The sequence below is a fragment of the Tursiops truncatus genome, chromosome 18 (assembly GCF_011762595.2).
Source record: "Tursiops truncatus isolate mTurTru1 chromosome 18, mTurTru1.mat.Y, whole genome shotgun sequence".
NCBI classification, from domain to species: domain Eukaryota; kingdom Metazoa; phylum Chordata; class Mammalia; order Artiodactyla; family Delphinidae; genus Tursiops; species Tursiops truncatus.
Window position 1 is genome coordinate 706,832 of NC_047051.1, and position 19,775 is coordinate 726,606.

Below are 19,775 nucleotides of genomic sequence, written 5' to 3' on the forward strand. Positions count from 1 at the left end.
CTACGCCTGAAAGACAGGGCGTCGGACCACCCCCTCGAGGGGGGGTCCTGAAGGAAGGCGGACGCAGCCAATGGGCGTGCCCGAGGCCCCTGGCCCGCCCTCCCCGGCCGCCAGTGAGGGCGTCGGGGGCGGGGCTTGCTGGGCCGGGCCGCGCCGCCGCGGCCGCAGCCTCCGCCTACTCACCAGCGCTAAAGCCGGGACTGGACCGAGCGGAGTTGCGCGTGTTGCCGAAGGGGGGGGGGGTCGGGGGCGGGGAGGTTCGTTCCGCGGAGCCGCAGCCAGAACCGGGTGAGGCTTGTCCCCGCCGAGTCTCCAGCCCAGGGCCGCCGACAGTGGGGGTGGCCGGGAGCGGCGCAGCCTCCGGAGGCGGAGGCGGAGGCGGAGGCGCCGGGAGGCGGAGATGGGTGAGGGCGGCCTCCGGAGCCTCCCACCGACCCGGGACAAGCGCCCCGCGGCGCGGCCGCCGTCGCCGCTAGCGCGTCGGGGCCTCGGGCTGCCGGCGGCTCCGCTGATGTCCCAGGCGCCTTGGCGGGCGGCCCGCGGGCTGCGGGAGTGCGGGCGCGGCCGCGAGGGCCGGGTGAGGCGGCCGCCGGCGGCGGGGGTCGCTCGGGGCCGCCCGGGGCGGGGGCCGGCGGCGGGGGTCGCGGGGGTGGGGTGGGGGTGGGGCGGGGTGGGGGAGGGGCGCCTCCATGGGTGCTCGGGGCCGCGCTCGCACCCTCTCGGCGGCGGCGCGAGGTCCCCAAGTTTGCCGGCGAGGGCTCGGGACCCCCGCGCCGGTCCCCTTCTCTGCCGCCCCGGCCCCGGCGCGCGCGCGGCTCGGCTCCGCACGTATTGTTTGGCCGGGTCTCTAATGGCGGACGGGGAGGCAGCGCTGCCGGTCGCCGACTGCGGGGGGGCAAGTCTCGGGCCCGGGGCAAGAGCTCGGGGTAAATGCGGGGGGTTTCCGCCCCGCGCTGACGCGAGCCGCCCCCCGCCCCTGAGTGGATGCGGGCGCGATGGGGACGGCGCTGGGTGGGCCGATTCGGGGGATAGGATTCCCCGCTGGCGTCGAGGCTGTGCTCGCCCTTCCCCCTCCCCCTCCCGGAGCAGGCCTGCTGCCCTCCGCCTCCTCCCTCCACGGTTTGCCTTTCACGTGGGTTTTGGTCCCAAATAAAAATTTTACGTCGTTTCGCTCTACTTTACGTAGGAGGGGGTTGTTGGTCACGGGCTGGGCAGCAATAATCGAAGGTCCGAACCTCCTTGACCTCTTATTCCCTTCTCTGTCTCCTCCTGGTGGAAAGGGCTTGGTTCTCCCACCTGGTTAGGTGTTCTTGACCCATTTTTCATTTTTCCTCTTACCCAGGACCAGGAGTTGCCTTCATCGCTACCTGGTGCATCCCTGGCAGAACGTGAGGAGGAAAACACCCCCATTGTGAGTCTTTTGCCCCTCATTTGAGGCTCTTAGAGGACGTTGTCAGGTTGTCTGGCCGGAGCGTCTCCGTTGTTTTGAGGGGGAGGAGCTTTCCCCTGGGTGGCAGCTGCCCCCGGGGCGCAGCCTGGGTAATGGCTGGTGAGGCAGCTGGGAGTGGGCGCTGCTGTTTGCACCGCTGCAGACATCTCTCCTGCTGCAATACCAACCTCAGCAACCAGACGACGGGCTCCTGCAGCTGCTCACGTTACCCGGGAGGAGGGGTGGGGGAAGGAGGGCATATTGCTGGCGCCCTCTAGAGTTCCAGGGCGGGAAGTGAAGTTGTTGCGTTTCTGATGCTCGGTGTGCAACCATCTTTAACACTTTCTCTTCCTTTAAATGGAGAATTGATTGAAGGGGTTGGAGGAACAGAAAGACGGATTTAACTCTGTGTGTACGACGTAAAACACAAATTTTGACTCTTGGGGTTCATGAGTTGGTAGATGTCTTTGATGTGTTTGCTTAGGAAAAGGCATGAGGTCCACTCCTCCAGTTCTCTTAGTTTACCAGCTAGTGTGCTGGTGAGACCAGTCCGCTGCTCTGGTTACTCTTAGTCCCCCATATTTTGTGATGCTTAGTCTTCACTCGAGTTGTTCTTGAACGTGTTATCTGAGGGTTATCGTTTATTGCTTGCAGTTTGTTGGTTTTAAGGTAGTCTTGGAATGTGCGAGACACTAAGGTAAACATAACGAGTCGTTTTCCATCAATTGAAATTAGTTACAAAATATCAGTGAATTTTAGCATTCTAGAAAATTGTATCTCTGGAGCCTCCTGACAGTTGGTATTGTAACTTGCAGATCTCTGTCAGAGGTGAGTCATGAGTAATAGTAGCTCATGCTTCAATATTAAGTCCCAAATGGGCCAAAAAATAATTGATGATGAACATACTGATTGCATACTGATTGTGAAGGATGATGTGAGGATGACAACTTGTATGAAACAAACACTAATTGAGGCAGGTGCCGGCACTTCCATGTATTATTTCCTTTCCTCTTGGCAAATAGCCTGCAGGGTAATAAAAATAGCATGTATTGAGCCCTTATTGTATGCTAGCACAATAGTAAGCTAAGCTTTTTTAAAAAGTTAACTATGAAAACTTTCAAATTTATGAGTGATAATAGTATATTGAACCTCTTTGTACCTATCATTTACATTCTATAATTATCAACACATGTCCAGACTAATTTTTAACATGTATTAAGTAATTTAATCCTCGTGAAAACCTAGTGTTTTTATTCCTAATTCGTAGAGGAGGAAACAGAGGCATAGACAGATACCCAGGTAGTAGTAGTATTTGGTAGAGCAAGGATTTGAACTTAACCGGTTTGATTACAGGCCTAAGTTCAGCAACTGTGCTGTCCTGTTTTTTTACATTTTTTATTTATTTTATTTTATTTTGTTTTATTTTTTGGCCACGAGGGGGCGGGGGGTGGAATGTGGGATCTTAGTTCCCCCACCAGGGATTGAACCCATGCCCCCTGCATTGGCAGCTTGGAGTCCTAACCACTGGACTGCCAGGGAAGTCCCACATGTTGTCCTGTTTTAAAGTATATAATATGCTTGCTTTACAAATTTAGAAATTGAAACTGAAAAAAATTGAAGCTTACAATTTTCTCAGCGTATATTGTTTTCATGGAGAGCAGTGGGTAAACAAATATGAAATGTTTGACTCTTACTGAGTACCTTTTAAAAAAATAGTAGTACCACAGTTATCAATTAGATTATTTGACTGCCTTAAAACTAACAGGGTCTGTTTGAAACAGAAATAATATATTCTCTTTTTTCAGTGTGTCTGTGCAATTTAGTATCCATAATTGTTTCCTAAATACTGTAACTTGAATGACTGTAACTTCTGTAATGAGTTTAAAGCTCTTTTCAAGCATTAGATCATTCAGACATAGTGGATCAAGGATTAGATCTTTCAACTAGATGGGCAGTGCTTATTTTATCACCCCATATTTTCACAAAAGATTTACCTTTTTGAAGTTTTTTTCTTTGTTCTTATTTGTGATGTTGATGGGGAAAGGTCGATTGGTTAAGTAAACATTTGGAGATGAGGACATACAAAATGTATAATCAGGACTTTTCTGTAATGTCAACACATGTATACTAATGAAAACCATGGTTCTTTCTAATACAGTTGATCCTTGAACTACATGGGTTTGAATTGTTGGTCCACTTATACCCAGATTTTTTTCAATAGTACTACACCATCTGCAGGCAGTTGGATCTGCGGATACGGAGGAACTCAGTAATAGGAAGGACCAACTATAAGTTATACATGGATTTTCTTCCTCCCTCCCTCCCTCCCTCCCTCCCTCCCTCCCTCCCTCCCTCCTTCCTTCCTTCCTTCCTTCCTTCCTCTTTCCGTGCATGAGGGATCAAACCTGTGCCCCCTGCAGTGGAAGCTTGGAGTCCTAACTACTGGACCGACAGAGAATTCCCTATACATGGATTTTCAACTGCTACCCCCTGACTCCTCCAGTTTTTGAAGGGATGTAGTTCTTGTTTTCCTTAATGATTTAGCTCAGAATTAAAAATTCTTTTACTTAAGAACACCAACTAATGGTGCTTTAATGCGACAGACAATAAGATGAAGATAAGCTGACAATTTTAAATTGACATTGATTAAATCAAAGTTCTTTATTATACATAAATTTATTGCACACTTAATGTGAGTTAGATGCTTTTAGATGTACTTAAAAGTATTTTGATATTTAAAATACTTCACATATTTATGGTACTTTTCTTTAATGCATCCTTAAGAGTATGTATTCCTCCCACTGTCCTTTTAAACAGTTGAGGGAAAGAGAGAGTGGTCCCTGCTTTTCTATGTTCTGCTTATATAATCTCATGGGCTGGAGTTCTGTACCTCATGTGGTGGGACATCTCTGAATCACTCAGATGTCCCACAGGTGCTGACAACGAACGTTTCAGACTTTTGTGTGGATATGGAGCTTGACATACCATCTTTGTACAACAGTGTTCATATCCTTAAAAGTTTTATTGTATGTTGCCCTTGTTTGAGGTACAAAAGTGCCTAAACTTAATGCATTTGAGACAAAATGAATCTTCACCTTTAGTCAGATGCTGTGTTATTACTGTGATGGAAACAATGTGTATGAATGCTGGAACTCTATCTTTGTTGTCAAAAGGTGTGGTAGAATTAGAAATTTTATGTCTTTTTCTAGGCATTCATGTCTATCTGCCCCATTAACAATATTATTCACACATATTATTATATTGAACAACACTTACTCTAGGAGGACTTTGGCTTATTCAACTTGCGGGTGTTTTTTTTAGGCAATGCAAGATGAGCCTAAACCCAAGTGCTTTCTCCCGTCGGATTATCTAACAGTATTTTATGTAGGGCATTTTAAGTTAGGAAACAAGTACACAGAGAGATTGTGTTGATTCCATGCATTTTCCATTTTTTCATTTCAGTTGGTTAATTTTTTTCTGTTTCTGTCAGAGCATAGAATTGGGATTTTAGAATTGAACAGGACTTCTGAGCTAATGAAATCTCAGAGTTCTTAAGGACAACTCCAGTATGTAAGAACCATAAAGTTGTCACTGAGAAAAGTTGCTTTTAGATAAATCAGTAATTTTGAACTATGGGGCTCTGGGTAACAACTGTAGTTTTTTATTTTTTATTTTGGTTGTTTACCAGCAAGAAAATTGTTTTACGTAGTTGGAATTGCAAATTTTTATATCTGTAACCTGTTTTTTAAACAAGTCACTTTTGTAATCTTAGGTTTCTGTTATTAAAATAGTAATGAGAAGAGAATTATGAAGGCCAGCACTAAACACTTAACTTAGTAACAAGATAAGTTGGTCATCTTGAAGTATGTTAAAAGTTGGATTACAACACATTTGAGCATATCTGTTGTTTTATTGCATATTTTTAAATGTATTAATCTTTTGGATCAAGTTTTACACAACACGAAGCACTTTGTAACTGCAGAATAAATTTTTGTGAACTATTGAAAAGTCTAGAGTTAAAATGTGTAGAGAGGTTTGCTAAATTGCTTGCTCACACGACTAGTTTGGGATTTGTTCTTAGTTCTGTTTTATTTTTAACTTCATAGCAGTCTGTTGAAAATTACAAGTAGTAAAATTTAAGAAAAATTTGGGGTCTTTAATTTGAAAGAAGGGTGTGACTGTTGGGGGTTTTATTTTTACTGATTTGATCAATGTCCCATAAGTGTTAACGTTTACTATTTCAAGAAATGATTTAAGAGTAAACTTTGGATATTAGGATAAATATTTGATAGTCCTGACTTTAAAAAAAACAACAACAAACTTTCACATATTTTTGTTATTAATGTGATCTTGTTTTTATCTTTCTTAAAGAGTTACCAAATTATTGTTAAGAGAATTTCAGCCATTCTCTTTAATATCAATAGGGTGCCAGGGGTCAGATTTCTCTTCCCCAGAGGGTTCTAGATATTTTTCTCTCTATGTTCCTAGTGAATTTGAAGGTCAGATTTGTTTTTGTGAATTTAAAGTATTTTATCCTTAAATTATTAAATATTTTAGTGTGATTCTGATATTAAATTGTGATTTAAGATAAATTTACTAGGAATAGGATTAATTGTTGCAACCTCATTAAAATTTTTGGGAAGGATCTGTTATAGTTCTTGCAATAAACATTTTTTTTCTAACTATACATTTTGATTGGATAAGAAAAATACTTAGGACTTCCCTGGCTGTCCAGTGGTTAAGACTCCGTGCTTCAACTGCAGGGGCTGTGGGTGTGATTCCTGATGGGGGTAAGATCCCACATGCTGTGCAGCACGGCCAAAAAAAGAAAAATACTTTTTAAGTAAATATTTTAAGTAAAATTGTGATGTGCAGTTAGAGGTTTCAGACAGAAGAAAGTTTATAAAATGTGACTAATACAATGAAACAACTTAGTTGTTTTACTTTATAGCAGTGCCATGTATATGTTACTTTTTCTGTAGTAGCCTAGATTCCTTTATTAATTGTAAGAATTTAATCTGAAATTATGGTTTTGTAACTTAAAAACATTAAAGAAACTTTGTAATACTGGAACAGTTTCATAATCATTTGTTTCAAAGAGGTATATCTTTTGCCTAGGAAGAGCGGTGTTTCTTGGACTATTGAGCTGGACCAGACTGAGAATAGTTCAGGGTAATCAGGGTACTGTGGAAATCATTTATTCAACAAATTGTGTATCGTATACTATCTATTATATATCAGGTAGTCATAAAAGATGTGATCTGTTAATGTTGGTTAGCAGTTTCTTTGGTGCTAATGCTCATTTGGGGTGGCCTCAATGATTATCAGATTAGTGAATTTTGTTTCCAGTTCTGTGGAAGTAAAGAAATGTTAGAGTGGAAGTGAAAATTTAGGTTAAATGAAATTTTTATCTTGTCTTTTTGTTTTAGATTTCTATTGGTATTTTTTTCTTTGAAGCTTGTTTTATTTTAATTATTTTAGTTTATTTTGATTATTTCTGGCCCTCATGTGGTATCTGAATTTTTGTATGTCCATGTTTGTATGTTTGTTTTTTTCCCTAAATTCTTTTTTTAAAAAATAATTAATTTCTGGCTGCGCTGGGTCTTCGTTGCTGCACGCGGCTTTTCTCTAGTTGGGGCGAGTGGGGGCTACTCTTCATTGCAGAGTACGGGCTCTAGGTGTGTGGGCTTCAGTAGTTGTGTCGTGCGGGCTCAGTAGTTGTGGCTCACGGACTTAGTTGCTCTGCTAGACCAGGATTGAATCTGTGTCCCCTGCATTGGCAGGCGATTCTTAACCACTGCGCCACCAGGGAAGTCCTGTTTGTTTGTTTTGAAGTAGTGAAAAATTTGCTCTTGTTTTAATTATATAAATTTGTCGCTTTAAAATTAAACTTGTTTTAGCTTTACAACTTTTATTACTATGAATATTGTCTCACTCTCTATGTTTATTTTTGTATGTCTGTTTTAATACTGTGAAGTCCTTTTTCCAGGAAGTCATTACATTCTATATCTGCGAACAGTTTTTGTTGCCCATCAAAGCTTGTGTTGAAGTTGGTCTTTTTCTTCCATGACACAGGCTCCTGACTGCCACTCTTCCTTGTTGTCTTCATTTCATCCTATCTTCCTCTTGGACTTCAGTGTTCATTTGCCTTTCCTAACTTCCTTTTGCATTAAAAAAAAGAAAAATTACCACACAGTATCTGAAAAAGCATCCTATGTTGTAAGTCTAATTTTGCTGTATTTATATGAGGCGTATCCAGATTTTATTAAACTTTTGAATTTGGTGAGATCATGGAAGAAATTTGCTGAAAATTATCAAATTTCACTTAAAATAAATTTTATTTTATATAAATTATGCCTCAGTAAAACCGTTAAAAACCATTTTTGCTCCACCATTTACCAATTTGTGGTCTCTGATAAGTCATTTAACCTCTAAGCCTTAATTTACTCATGACAAATAAGTATAGTACTGCCTGCTTTCTTGAGATTGCTGTTAGGTGGGTTAAAAGTAATACAGAGAATGTGATTGGCCAATAGTAGGTGCTCAGTTAACAGCAGCTACAGTTCTTCCCTGTTTATATAGAGCAAACATCATGAATTTGTTGCCACCAGTGGGACAGTAAACTCAGTGAATGCTCATGCGATAGAAGGAATTACGTTCCTGTTCACAGCCTTCTCTCTGACGGCTCCTTCATTAGTCTTTTAAGTGTGCTAACATGCTCTCTCCTCCAGAATCTCTGTACCTTTCCCAAACTTCCTTTTCCTGTACTTTTCCAAAGAAACTCACTGATTTGCACTCTCAACATATACCAAATCTGCTGTTTTGAGGTCACTAGTGACTTAATTTTCAAATCTTAAGTGCCTTTTTTTGGTCTTAATTCTGTAAGATTTGAAATTTATTATATTCCTTGCAACTCTATTGACTTCTGGGACTTTGAACTTAACATTATCTTATACTTCTGATGATCTCCTTCACTTCCCCTCATTAGATTCAAATATGGAGACCTTTCTGTATCCTTATTTCCTAAGGTGCTTAGCCCTCTCTTGTTTTGTTTTGTACTTTGACCTTAGTGCATCTTGTTAGAAAGTGGGAGTTATATTTACAAGGCACTTCCATCCTATTTCTTTCTCCAGTCTACAGCCAGATTAATTTTCCCTAAAGCCCAGTCTGATCACATCACTCACTTTCCAAAATCTTCAGGGATTCTTGCTGGCATGTGAAACAAAATACAAACTTACAAACTAAGCCTGGGCTTTAAAACCCTTAAAAAGAAGAAATCAATTAGGAAATGCGTAATATGTGATTTTTTTAAGGTAGATTCTCAGTGTTCAGTTTGTGGAGACAGTCGTGTACATGAATAACTGTAAGCAATGAAGCATGATCGGTGCCCTACAGAAATGAGTAGCTGTATGCATATCAGAAAGGGCAGTTCTTAATATTTTGGTTATGAAGATAAAATGTGCCCTTACAATCAAGTAATAAAGAAGTATGTGACATAGAAAGTGTAAGTTCCCCCATAATCCCATGATGATTTTTTCCTGCTCATCATACTAATAATTTTGCATATATATTGTTATCAACAGTCAACATTTTCGATAATTGCTTCCCTATCCTTATGTTGCCAAAGTCTTCAGCTGATTAATGTTTGAATTCTACTAATCAGTGTATTAGAGCAGGTCACAAGCCTCAGTTCTATATGATAGAGGGTAATGTGGTAGCATTAGTTCAGCAGAAGCTTAATGAGCAAGGTGGGAAGAGTGGTGCTGAAACTGAGCCTGTCCTGAAGGCAGGGTCAGATCAGGCAGGAGTCTTATAACGGAAGTAGACTGGAAAGCCACGGAAGAAGCAATTGATGTAGTCTGATTTAATTTTTAAAAAGATCTTTAGATAGTCTGGGGAATATAGTAGGTGATGTCAGTAATCCAACAGAAAAATGGTGATGAATTTCTAGGGCTAGAGGAGTGTTAGAAGAGATGGTTAAAAGTGGACAGTTTCAAGATTTATTTTGGAAGTAGGATAGGAATTGGGGATGGCATGGGTGTAGGTGAAGAATGGAGAAGAAATTAAGGCCTCCAGACTTCTGGTATGACTAGCTAGACACATAACATCCCCAAATGGCAGAGACTGGAGGAGGGGTAGATGAAGAGTGAAAGAGCATGCTTGAATAACTAGATGTAGGGAGTAGGCAGTTTGGGGCTTTGAAACATCTTGATTGAGATAAATTAAGGACTCTGGGACATTGAGGTATTATTTAAAATCATGGGAGTGGATGAGATCCCCAAAGGAAGTTAAAATTACTTGAAAGTACGTTGCAGTTAAAGTTGGTCCTATGGGAAAGAAGAGATTATTCCTTACCCCAGAAATTCTGTGCCCTAGAGCTAACCTGAATCAATTAATTAATTAATTAATTAACTAGATCAAAAGGGATTTTTGTTTAGACGCTGTCATAGCCCTTGAATGGATTTTTAGTATGTTAATTAAATGATTCCTGTCAGCTTCTAAAGCCAGAGTAGCATTGTTGTGGATCTCTGATAAAGATATGTTATAAAATGATTTCGTAGCTAGATGGTAAGCAGCATGAGGTCATATGCAGAGGTCATAATCTGTGTTCATCTATCACTGACCCCTGTCCCCTTTGCTCACTCCCCAGAGGTTAGTGGTAGCATCAGTTTAGTGTGTATTACTATAAATCCTTTTTGTGCATATACTAACATGTACCTATAAGAGTAATAAAGTAAATTTATATGGGCATTTTAAAAACATGTATCTTTCTGCGACTTGCTTTTTTCACTTAGTGGTATGTCTTAGACATTTTTCTGAGTTAGTATGTAAAGGTCTCTTTAAACTGTTGTGTGATACTTCATGACATGGATTTAACAGTTTAGCTATTCTGTTGGTAGACATTCAGTCTATTTGGAATTTTTTGTTACATATAAAATTCTGCATGAAATATACATGTAGTAGTTTCTTTGGGTTCATGTGTGTTTTCTCTGGGGGAGATTCTGGAGAATAGGAATTACTGAGTCAGTATGTGCATATTACATGTTTTTATAGGTACTGCCCAATTGCCTTCCACTGGACCACGGTACTGACTACCCTTTCTACTAGTTTCTCCACATTCTTGACAATACTGAATGTTCTCAAATAGTTAAAGTTTTGTCAATTTAATTTATGTTCTTTCTAAAGAATGGATATCAGTTCTTGTTATATCGATTACAAGTATATATACACATTATATATTATATATAACATAATATATATCTTTTGTAAAATTTTATACCTTACTTATGGTGCTTCTTTGCTATGTAAACATTTTATAATGTAATGGGAAAAATCCATTTCACTATTGCAAGAAATAGGAGCAATTATAATGAATATGCAAGACTTTTATGAAGGAAATTGTAAAATAATACAGTAGGACATACGAGAAAACCAGAATGGACAGATTTACATATATCTGGATGGGAAGACTTCAATAATGTAAAAAAATTAATATTTTTGTCTTCAAATATCTCTAAATTCAGTGAAATCCTAACTAAATACCAGAATAGATACATATGGTACCAAATTTAAAAAGTAAAAAGGGTAGAAAGGTGAAAAAACGAAACAAAACAAAAAAGGAAGACTCCCCCCTCTCCATCCACACAGTTCTCTTCCTTAGAAGCAAACCACTGTTGTCGTTTTCTTGGCTGTTTATGTAGAGTTATTCTGTGCATGTGTGCGCGTGCTCATGGTGCGTGTGTTTATCCTTTGTTAGGTGCCTTGCTTGCATTTAGTTTATGGGAGAGGTGGTTCCATGTTAGTGTGGAAGTATGTTGAGAGCTGCCTCAGTTGTTTCCAAGGCTGCCTAATGTTTCACTGTTTGTCTTTATTGTCATTCATTTTATCAGTTGTCTGTTGAGAGACATTTAGGGTGTTTCAGTCTTTTAAGTTTACAATGAATGTCTTTCTACATTTTGTTCTTAAAAACATGAGATGATATCTGTAGGAAGAATGTCTAGAAGTGGAATTGCTTGGTCAAAGAAATATTTTTTTGAGTTGCTGTCAGTAGTTGTACCAGTTTACACTGATTTACACTATGAGAGTACACGGTTAAACCTTTTGATTTTTGTCAGTGTGTTAGGAGAAAATTGGTGGCCCTTTAGAGTTTTACCTTGGATTTCTCTTAAATATTTCATATATTTAAGAGACATTTGTATTTTCTTTTCTTGTGAACTCTGTTCACATCTTTTTGGTCCTTTATTCTCACTGGTTGTTGGTTTATCTCATTGTAGGACCTCTTTGTCTTCATTTTTTTAGGATATGAGTTGCAAATATTTCCTTTGTAGTTAATCATTGTCGTATGTTTGGTATTTTTTTCCCCCATAGAGGTGTCTTCTATTTTGTTTTTTCAGAAAAAATTCTGGTAAAATGTATTAACATAAAATTTACCGTTTTTACCTTTTTTAAATGTATAGTTCAGTGGTATTAAGTATATTCATAAGTGTTTTTTAAAAATCACCACTGTTAATTTCCAGAGCCTTTTCATCATTCCCGAACATAAGCATCATACTCATTAAACATAATGCCCGGTGCCTCTTTACCACAGCTCCTAGTGACGTCTCTTCTACCTTCTGTCTCTATGAAATTGCCTGTTGTAGGTACCTTAAATAAGTAGAATCTTAAAATGTTTGCCATTTTGTGCCTGGCTTATTTCACCTAGCATGTTTGCAAGGTTCATCTATGTTGTGGCATATATCAGAATTTCTTTCCTTTTTAGGACTGAATAATATTCCATTGTATGCCTACATTTTGTTTATCCATTCATTTGTTGATGGACCCTTGGGCTCATTCTACCTTTTGGTCATTGCGAATAAGACTGCTGTGAACATTGGTATGCAAGTATCCATTTGAGTCCTGGCTTTCAGTTCTTTTGTATATATGTATATAAATAAATCTAGACGTGGAATTGACTGCTCATATGTTAATTCTACATATAACTAATTTTTGTACGTTTCTCCAGGACTTGTTATTTTCCTTTTTTAAAAAATAACATCCAGGGCTTCCCTGGTGATGCAGTGGTTGAGAGTCCGCCTGCCGATGCAGGGGACGCAGGTTCGTGCCCCAGTCTGGGAGAATCCCACATGCTGCGGAGCGGCTGGGCCCGTGAGCCATGGTCGCTGAGCCTGCGCGTCCGGAGCCTGTGCTCCACAACGGGAGAGGCCACAACAGTGAGAGGCCCACGTATCGCAAAAAAATAAATAAATAAAAATAACATCCAGGGCCTCCCTGGTGGCGCAGTGGTTAAGAATCTGCCTGCCAGTGCAGGGGACGTGGGTTCGAGACTTGGTCCAGGAGATCCCACATGGCGTGGAACAACTAAGCCTGTGCACCACAACTACTGAGCCTGCACTCTAGAGCCCACATGCCACAGCTACTGAGCCCACGTGCCACAACTACTGAAGCCAGTGCACCTAGAGCCCATACTCTGCAACAAGAGAAGCCACCACAAGGAGATGCCCGTGCACCACAACGAAGAGTAGCTCCCGCTCGCCGCAACTAGAGAAAGCCTGCGCACAGCAGCAAAGACGCAACGCAGCCAATAAATAAATAAATAAATTTATTAAAACAAAACAAAACAAAACATTCAGGGACTTCCTGGTGGTCCAGTGGTTAAGACTTCGTGCTTCCACAACAGGGGGCATGGGTTTGATCCCTTGTCGAGGAACTAAGATCCCACATGCCGAATGGCACAGCCAAAATCAAACAAACAAACAAACAATCAAAAAATCCATCTTCATTGCTGTGAAATGGTATCTCATTTTTTTTTTTTAATTTTTACTTTTAACTGTGGTAAAAAAACACATCATAAAATTTATCATCTTGGCCATTTTTAAGTGTATAGATCAGTAGTGTTAAGTATATTCACATTATTGTGCAGCAGACCTCCAGAACTTTTTCATCTTGAAAAGCCAAAACTAACGATTAAACAGTTCCACATTTGCTCCTCAGCACCATCCTACTTTCTATTTGTATGATTTCTGACTTCTTGAGATACATTATATCATTTATGTGTGATCTTTTTTCAGTTAGCATAGTAGTGATCTCAAGGTACATCATTGCTGTAGCATATAACAGGATTTCCTTTCTTTTTAATGCTGAATAATATTCCATTGTACGTATGTACCACATTTGGTTTATACATTCATCTGCTCGTGGAACTTTTGGTTGCATCTACCTTTTGGCTATTATGAATAATGCTGCTGTGAACATAAACATGCAAGTATCTCTTCGAGATCTTGATTTTAGTTATTTTGGATATAGTATACCCAGAGTTGGATTGCTGAATCTTATGGTAATTCAATTTTTAATTGCTTGAGTAACCTCCATGCTGTTTTCTATAGCTGCTGCACCTTTTTACATTCCCATCAGCAGTGCACAAGGGATCAAGTTTCTTCAACCAACCAACCAACCAACCAACCAGTTTCTCTTCACTAATACGTGTTACTTTTTGTTTGTTTTGATAGTAGGCATCCTAATGGATGTGACATGTTTCCTGGTTTTGATTTGCATTTGCCTAATGACGGATGATGTTGAGCATAGCATCACTGGGAAGAATTTGAGAAGGATCAGTGTTAATTCTTCTTTAAATGTTTGGTAGAATTCACCTGTGAACCCCTCTGGTCCTGGTTTCTTTGTTGGGAGATTTTTGATTACTGATTCAATCTCTTTGCATATTATAATTCTATTCAGAGTTTGTATTTCTTCTTGAGTCAGTTTTGGTAGTTTGTATTAGGAATTTGTCCATTTTATCTTGGTTATCCAGTTTGTTGGCATATAATTGCTCATAATGTTCTCTTATTCATTTCTGTAAAATCAGTAGTGATATCTTATTTTCATTTCTGATTTTTTTTTAACTTTTTTATTTTTGGTCTGCTATTCACATATCAATTACTTTCTTTCTTTGTTTTTGGCCGCACCACATGGCTTGTGGGATCTTAGTTCCCTGACCAGTGAAAGCGCCAAGTCCTAACGACTGGACCCCCAGGGAATTCCGTTCGTTTCTGGTTTTAATAATTTGAGATTTTGTTTCTTTGTCATACTAGCTAAAGATTTAATATTTTCAAGGAACTACTTATTTTTTTACTGTATTTTTCTGCTTTCTGTTTTGTTTATCTGTACTCATCTTTATTACTGCATTCTTTCTGCTAGCTTTAGTTTGCTCTTTTTCTGGTTTCTTAAGGTGTAAAGTTTGTTTATTGATTTGAGATTTTTAACGTAGGCATTAATAGCAATAAGTTTTCTGCTGAGCACAGCTTTCATTGCATCCCTTAAGTTTTTTAAATTAATTAATTAATTAATTTGGCTGTGTTGGGTCTTCATTTCTGTGCGAGGGCTTTCTCTAGTTGCGGCAAGCGGGGGCCACTCTTCATTGCAGTGCGCGGCCTCTCACTGTCGCGGCCTCTCTTGTTGCGGAGCACAGGCTCCAGATGCGCAGGCTCAGTAGTTGTGGCTCATGGGCCCAGTTGCTCCGCGGCATGTCGGATCTTCCCAGACCAGGGCTTGAACCCATGTCCCCTGCATTGGCAGGCAGATTCTCAACCACTGCGCCACCAGGGAAGCCCCATTGCATCCCTTAAGTTTTGATATGTTGTGTTTTTGTTTTTTGTTTCAAAGTATTTCTTCACTTTCCCTAGTGATTTCTTCTTTGACCCATTGGTTGTTTAAGTGTGTTAATTTCTACCTATTTGTGATTTTTCATTTATGCTTCTGTTATTTCTAATTCCATTCCATTGTGATTAGAAAAAATACTGTATCATTTTGATCCTTTTAAATTAAAAAAAATAAGTTTATTTTATTTGTTTGGCTGTGTTGGGTCTTTGTTGCTGCATACTGGCTTTCTCTAGTTGCGTTGAGTGGGGTCTACTCTTCATTGCGGTGTGCGGGCTTCTCATTGCGGTGGCCTCTTGTTGTGGAGTACGGGCTCTAGGTGCGCAGGCTTCAGTAGTTGCAGAATGCGGGCTCAGTAGTTGAGGCATGCGGGCCCTAGAGCGAGTGGGCTTCAGTAGTTGTGGCGCATGGGCTTAGTTGCTCTGTGGCACGTGGGATCTTCCTGGACCGGGGCTCGAACCCATGTCCCCTGCATTGGCAGATGGATTCTTAACCACTGCACCACCAGAGAAGTCCCTCATTAACATATTGATAATTATTGTTTTATGCATTTGCCTTTTAAGTCATAGGGAAAAAAGTAGTTATAAACCAAAAGTACATTAATACTGGCTTTCTAGTGATTTTCTGTATTTACTTTATATATATATTTATGTATTCATTTGTATTCTTTATTTCCTATGGCTTCAATTTACTCTATGGTGTGTTTTTATTTTTGCCTGAAGGATTCCCTTTAGCTTTTCACGTTGGGTAGGTCTGCTGGTAATAAATTCCCTTTTGTTTATCTGGAAACGTCTTAATTTCTCCTTAATTTTGGAGGAGTTTTTTTGTTGGATATAGAATTCTTGGTTGACAGATTTTGTTGTTGTTGTTCATCTTTTTAAATGTCATGCCATAGCTTTTGGCTTCCATGGTTTTGGATGAGAAATATACTGATGATCCAAATCTTTTTGAGAATCCATTGCATATGATGAGTCACTTGTCTCTTAGTTTCAAAATTCTCTTTTACTGTTGGGTCCACAATTTGATTATTACCTGTCTTGGTGTGGCTATCTTTGAGCTTAACTGGCTTGAAGTTTGTTGAGCTTCTTGGGTGTGTATATGCATCTTCATCATATTCGGGAAGTTTACAGCCATTGTGTGTTCAAATATATTTTTTGTCCTTTTCTTCTCTTTTTATGTTACATGTGTTGGTGCACATGGTGGTGTTTCACAGATCCTTCAGGCTCTGTTCATTTTTCTTCATTCTTTTTTTCCTTCTCCTCAGACTGGATAATTTTAATTATTCTGCCTTTCAGTTTACTGATTCTTTCTTCTGCTTGCTCAGATCTGCTGTTGATCCCCTCCAGTGAGTTCTTCATTTCTGCTATTATATTTTTCATCTCCAGAATTTCTGTTTGGCTACTTTTTTTTTTTAATTGAAGTATAGTTGATTTACAATGTTGTGTTAGTTTCAGGTATACAGCGAAGTGATTCAGTTATACATATATATATTTTTCATATTTTTCTCCGTTATAGGTTATTACAAGATATTGAGTATAGTTCCCTGTGCTATACAGCGGGTCCTTGTTTATCTATTTTATGTATAAGAGTAGTGTGTATTTATTATAAAAGTAGTGTTTATCTATTTTATATATAAAAGTAGCATGTATCTGTTAATCCGAAACTCCTAATTTATCCCCCCCCATTTCCCTTTTGGTAACCATAAGTTATTTTCTCTGTCTATGAGTCTTTCTGTTTTATAAATAAGTTCATTTGTATCATTTTTTTAGATTCCACAAGTAAGTGATACCAAGTGATATTTGTTTTTCTCTGTTTGACTTCCCTCACTTAGTATGATAATCTGTGGGTCCATCCATGTTGTTGCAAATGGCGTTATTTCATTCTTTCTTCTCGCTGAGTAATATTCCATTGCATATATGTACCACATCTTCTTTATTCATTCACCTGTCGATGGACACTTAGGTTGCTTCCATGTCTTGGCTATTGTAAACAGTGCTGCTATGAACACTGAGGTGCACGTATCTTTTTGACTGAGAGTTTTTATCTTTTCCAGATGTGTGCCCAGGAGTGGTATTGCTGGATCATATGGTAGTTCTATTTTTAGTTTTCTAAGGAACCTCCATACTGTTCTCCACAGTGGCTGCACCAATCTACAGTCCCACCAACAGTGCAGGAGGGTTCACTTTTGTCCACACCCTCTTCAGCTGTTTGGTTACTTTTTTTTTTTTTTTTTTTTGGCTATGCCACATGGCTTGCGGGATCTCAGTTCCCCAACCAGGGATTGAACCCGTGCCCCCTGCATTGGAAGCGTGGAATCTTTTTTTTTTTTTTTTAAATATAAATTTATTCATTTATTTATGGCTGTGTTGGGTCTGCAGGCTTCTCATTGTGGTGGAGCTTGGGCTCTAGGCGCATGGGCTCAGTAGTTGTGGCTCGCGGGCTCTAGAGCACAGGCTCAGTAGTTGTGGCTCACAGGCTTAGTTGCTCCGCGGCACGTGGGATCTTCCTGGACCAGGGCTCGAACCTGTGTCCCCTGCATTGGCAGGCGGATTCTTAACCACTGAACCACCAGGGAAGCCCTGGAAGCCTGGAATCTTAACCACTGGACCACTAGGGAAGTCCCTGTTTGGTTACTTTTTATGATTTGTATCTGTTTATTTATGTTTTCATTTTGTCCATACCTTGTTTTTGGATTTCCTTTAATTCTTTGTCCATGCTCTCTGTTAGCTCATTGAGCATATTTAAGGTAGTTGACTTAATTTTTTTTTTTTAAATATTTATTTATTTATTTGGCTGTGTGAGGTCTTAATTGCAGCATGCGGGCTCTTTTAGTTGTGGCGTACAGGATCTAGTTTTCTGACCAGGGATTGAACTCGGGCCCCCTGCGTTGGGAGCACAGAGTCTTAGCCACTGGGCCACCAGGGAAGTCCTGATTTAATGTTTTTGGCTAGTTACTCCAGTATTTGGGATTCCTCAGGGATGGTTTCTAATTCTTTTGTTCCTGTGAATAGGGCATACTTTTCTGTTTCTTTGTGTGTTTATACCATTCTGAGAATATTATACCTCTGGATATCTGATGCTCCTTAGATTGCTGATTTTTCCTTGGGGATGGAGCTGTTTATTTTTGACTTTTTAAACATTTTTTTGCAGAGTGTGAATTTCTTGTTGCTTGTGTCCTTGAAGTTACTGTTCTATCACCCCTGTGGTGAGCTAGTGACCTGACAAAAAGTTTTTGTAAATGTCTGGTAGAAAAGAAGAAGAACATTATACAGGGTTGTGGTTCATTAAATCTGAGAGATGCTACTGGGAATGCTTCTGCTGCCCAGAGGGCTGAGGCCAAGAGGAGCCCAAGCCACAATCCCAGATTTTGTTGGAAGTCCCTCACCGCCAGTCCTGTGTTCAGCCAGACCCCGGAGGACTGCAGGTGCTGTCCCCTTGGCCGACCTGGGGGGAGGAAGGTGGGGGATGCTCACCCACTTAAAGTGAGCAGCAGCCTCTTCTTCACACACTCCCCTGGCGCTTAGTGTCCAGTCAGGTGCAGAGACCCCAGAGATTGCTTCCAGTCCCTCTGTCCAGCTCATTAGTTACTCAGGTAAGGGGACCCATACCCAGAACTTCTAATGCTGCCATTTTGGGTGACATCTGTCTACATCTGTTTTTAAGGACCTGTGAGGACCTGTTGCCTTATTCTTCTAAAAATTATGTTGATCAAGATACTTCCTACTTTATGAGAAGTGAATGTTGACTATAAGTTTAACTTCGTTTGTAATCCAGTCATTTCAAAACTTTATTTACCGTGGGTTTTTGAGGTGTGCTGAGTCGGTTACAATGAGTCATGCTCCTTTGCTTTCCCTCTTCCAAAGTTTTGGTGCTGTTGAATTATCCCTTGTTCTCCTTGTTCTTGTGGGTTTGTCTTTTTTTTTTTAATCTCCTTATTTAGTTGGTCTTTTGATGGAAGCAACATTTTATCTCTGTCTCCAGTTGACCATCCAATTAATTTAATATTAATTTCTACATATTAAGTTTATACCCATCACTTGACTAAGTTACAGGCATACCTCGTTTCATTGCACTTCTCAGATATTGCACTTTATTACAAATTGAAAGTTTTTGTTAAAAATTGAAGGTGTATTGAGCAAGTCTATCAGTGTCATTTTTCTAACAGCATTTTAAAATTAAGGTATGTACTTGTGTTTGACATAATGCTGTTGCACACTTAATAGACAACAGTATAGTGTAAACATAACTTTTATATGCACTGGGAAACCAAAAAATGCATGTGACTCACTTTACTGCGATATTTGCTTTCTTGCGGTGGTCTGGAAGTGAACCCACAATGTCTCTGAGGTATGTCTGTATCTCACTGTAGTAGTTTTTTGGGTAAATTATTTGAGTCTTTGAGGTAATGCTAATACAATTTGCATATAATGATAATTTTCCTTATTTCAAATTGTTATATCTTTTTCATATTATTACATTGGATGGTACTTCCAGAGCAGTGCTGTGTAGTAATAATAAAGAATATCCTTACCTTAACCTTGACTTTAATGATAGTATTTTAATATTTCCCGTTAAGCTGGATGATATCTTTTGGTTTGATATATATATATTTATAAATCCATTTTTCCCATTTTATTCTTTTTTTTTTTTTGCGGTACGCGGGCCTCTCACTGCGGTGGTCTCTCCCGCCGCGGAG

The 19,775-nt window shown here is 39.9% G+C and overlaps 1 protein-coding gene across 12 annotated transcripts in view; it reads left to right on the forward strand.

Moving 5' to 3' along the window:
- The first annotated feature begins 36 nt into the window (after window positions 1–36).
- Window positions 37–19,775, forward strand: part of ZMYM2 (zinc finger MYM-type containing 2) — an 89,078-nt gene continuing 69,339 nt past the window's right edge. For 6 of the 12 annotated variants that reach the window (XM_073794903.1, XM_033843779.2, XM_073794904.1 and 3 more), the window contains exons 1-2: window positions 271–288; window positions 1,343–1,411. Coding sequence is in view for 1 of the 12 variants with exons in the window: in XM_073794915.1 (XP_073651016.1) it covers window positions 71–288; window positions 1,343–1,411 (287 nt within the window). In the remaining 11 variants the exon portion in view is untranslated. The other 6 variants (XM_073794910.1, XM_073794911.1, XM_073794915.1 and 3 more) reach the window with 5 other exon arrangements.